The 1,438-nt window shown below is 40.1% G+C and overlaps 1 protein-coding gene across 1 annotated transcript in view; it reads left to right on the top strand.

Annotated features, from left to right (window-relative positions):
* Nucleotides 1–1,293: 1,293 nt before the first annotated feature.
* The window catches only part of LOC109341673 (glycine-rich cell wall structural protein-like), a gene marked incomplete at its 3' end in the record, with an annotated part of 612 nt that continues 467 nt past the window's right edge, over nt 1,294–1,438 (top strand). The window contains exon 1 of the mRNA XM_019579616.1: nt 1,294–1,321. Within this exon, the coding sequence (XP_019435161.1) occupies nt 1,294–1,321 (28 nt within the window). The remainder of the gene's footprint in view (nt 1,322–1,438) is intronic.

Genomic DNA, 1,438 nt, shown 5'->3' with positions numbered 1-1,438 from the left:
GACTCTTGATGTTATGATTGAATTGTGTTTTGATCATGTTCCTGAATTGTACAAAGATATTGAAAACCTGGGATTTATGACATGAAATAAATCCAAACAAATTTCGTACAATCATCAACAAAAAACACAAAATAACGTTGTCTATTTATTGAAAAAAGAGGCGAAGGACCCCATACATCAGAGTAAATTAAATCAAATGGTTCAAATGAAGGAATGTGAGAGGTAGGCAGTGGAAATCGGTGACTTTTCCCAAGTTGGCATGAGTCACATACTTGGGGAAAGTTATTACAGGAAACAGAAAGATGAAATGTAGATAATATGCGTCTCAAAATAGATTCATGTGGATGTGCAATACCACGATGGATCTACGATAGTGGTAGAATTAGCAGACTGAGCCAAACATGCTTGACGTGAGGAATCCCTGGGAAGTGAACGCCTGGATGGAAAATCGGTTTGGTTGGCTTGCTGCCAACAGTCAATGGCCTCATGGCCAGGTTTGCTGCAGATTTGACAGATAGGATGGTGACGATAGTTATCATTGCTGCGAGTTGTGGAAGAACTTGTATTATTGTTGTTAAATGTTTGTCGAATGAATGTTCGTCGGGTAGTGAAGGCAGCAAGTGTAGGAAGAAGTTGTGCTTGATTGATAGGTGGAGAAATGGGAATGTGTGACGAGAGTGCTCGTGTTCTATGCGAGCTTCCTCTTGGAGTAGTAAGCCAGTGAGATCATCAACAGGAAGAATCAAGACCACTTAAGATGTAGCCTACAAGATCCTCATTAGAAATAGGGTGCAAATTTTCAGCCAGAGAATCAACAATAGAGCGCTTACGTTCAAGGTATTCCTACATAGGTAGACCTCCTTTTGACATAGTTTAGAGTTGAGACTTAAGAGCAATACGACATGCTCTAGTCTGAGCCTGGAATTTCTTCTCGATAGCATGCCACACCATGTGAGAGGAAGTGGCACGCACAACCAAAGAGAGAGCTCGTTCTGAGAGTGTGGACCTAAGCCAAAGGAGCACAAATTTGTCACGCTTTTTCCATAGTACATAATCAGGATTGGGTTCAGTGGTGAAAATACCAGCAGTGGTTGTAGTAGAATGCATCTCTGATGGGGGCACAGGGTTTAGGACAAAAGCTTCTAGCTCAAAAGTTTCAAGGGCAGAGAGAACACTGGATCACCATAAGGAATAGTTGTCACGATCCAGCTTAATAGTGATAAAAGGTATTTGAAAATTCATATTAGATGTGGAGGAGTTTGCAAGAGCTAGAAGAGAGCGAGTATTGTTAGCATGAAAGGAAGTAGAAAAGAAGAAACAGGTAGGGAGATAGGAAAAAAAAATCAAGTGGCTCTGGATACCATATAGAAAAAACATTGTTTCTTATTATCTCAAGAGTGTTATAGCAGAGATATATATACTATAATGAATACCAGAA

Source organism: Lupinus angustifolius, unplaced genomic scaffold, assembly GCF_001865875.1.
Source record: "Lupinus angustifolius cultivar Tanjil unplaced genomic scaffold, LupAngTanjil_v1.0 Scaffold_571, whole genome shotgun sequence".
Taxonomy (NCBI): domain Eukaryota; kingdom Viridiplantae; phylum Streptophyta; class Magnoliopsida; order Fabales; family Fabaceae; genus Lupinus; species Lupinus angustifolius.
Note: the sequence above shows the minus strand (reverse complement) of the source record. Positions and strands in the feature narration are given on the sequence as shown.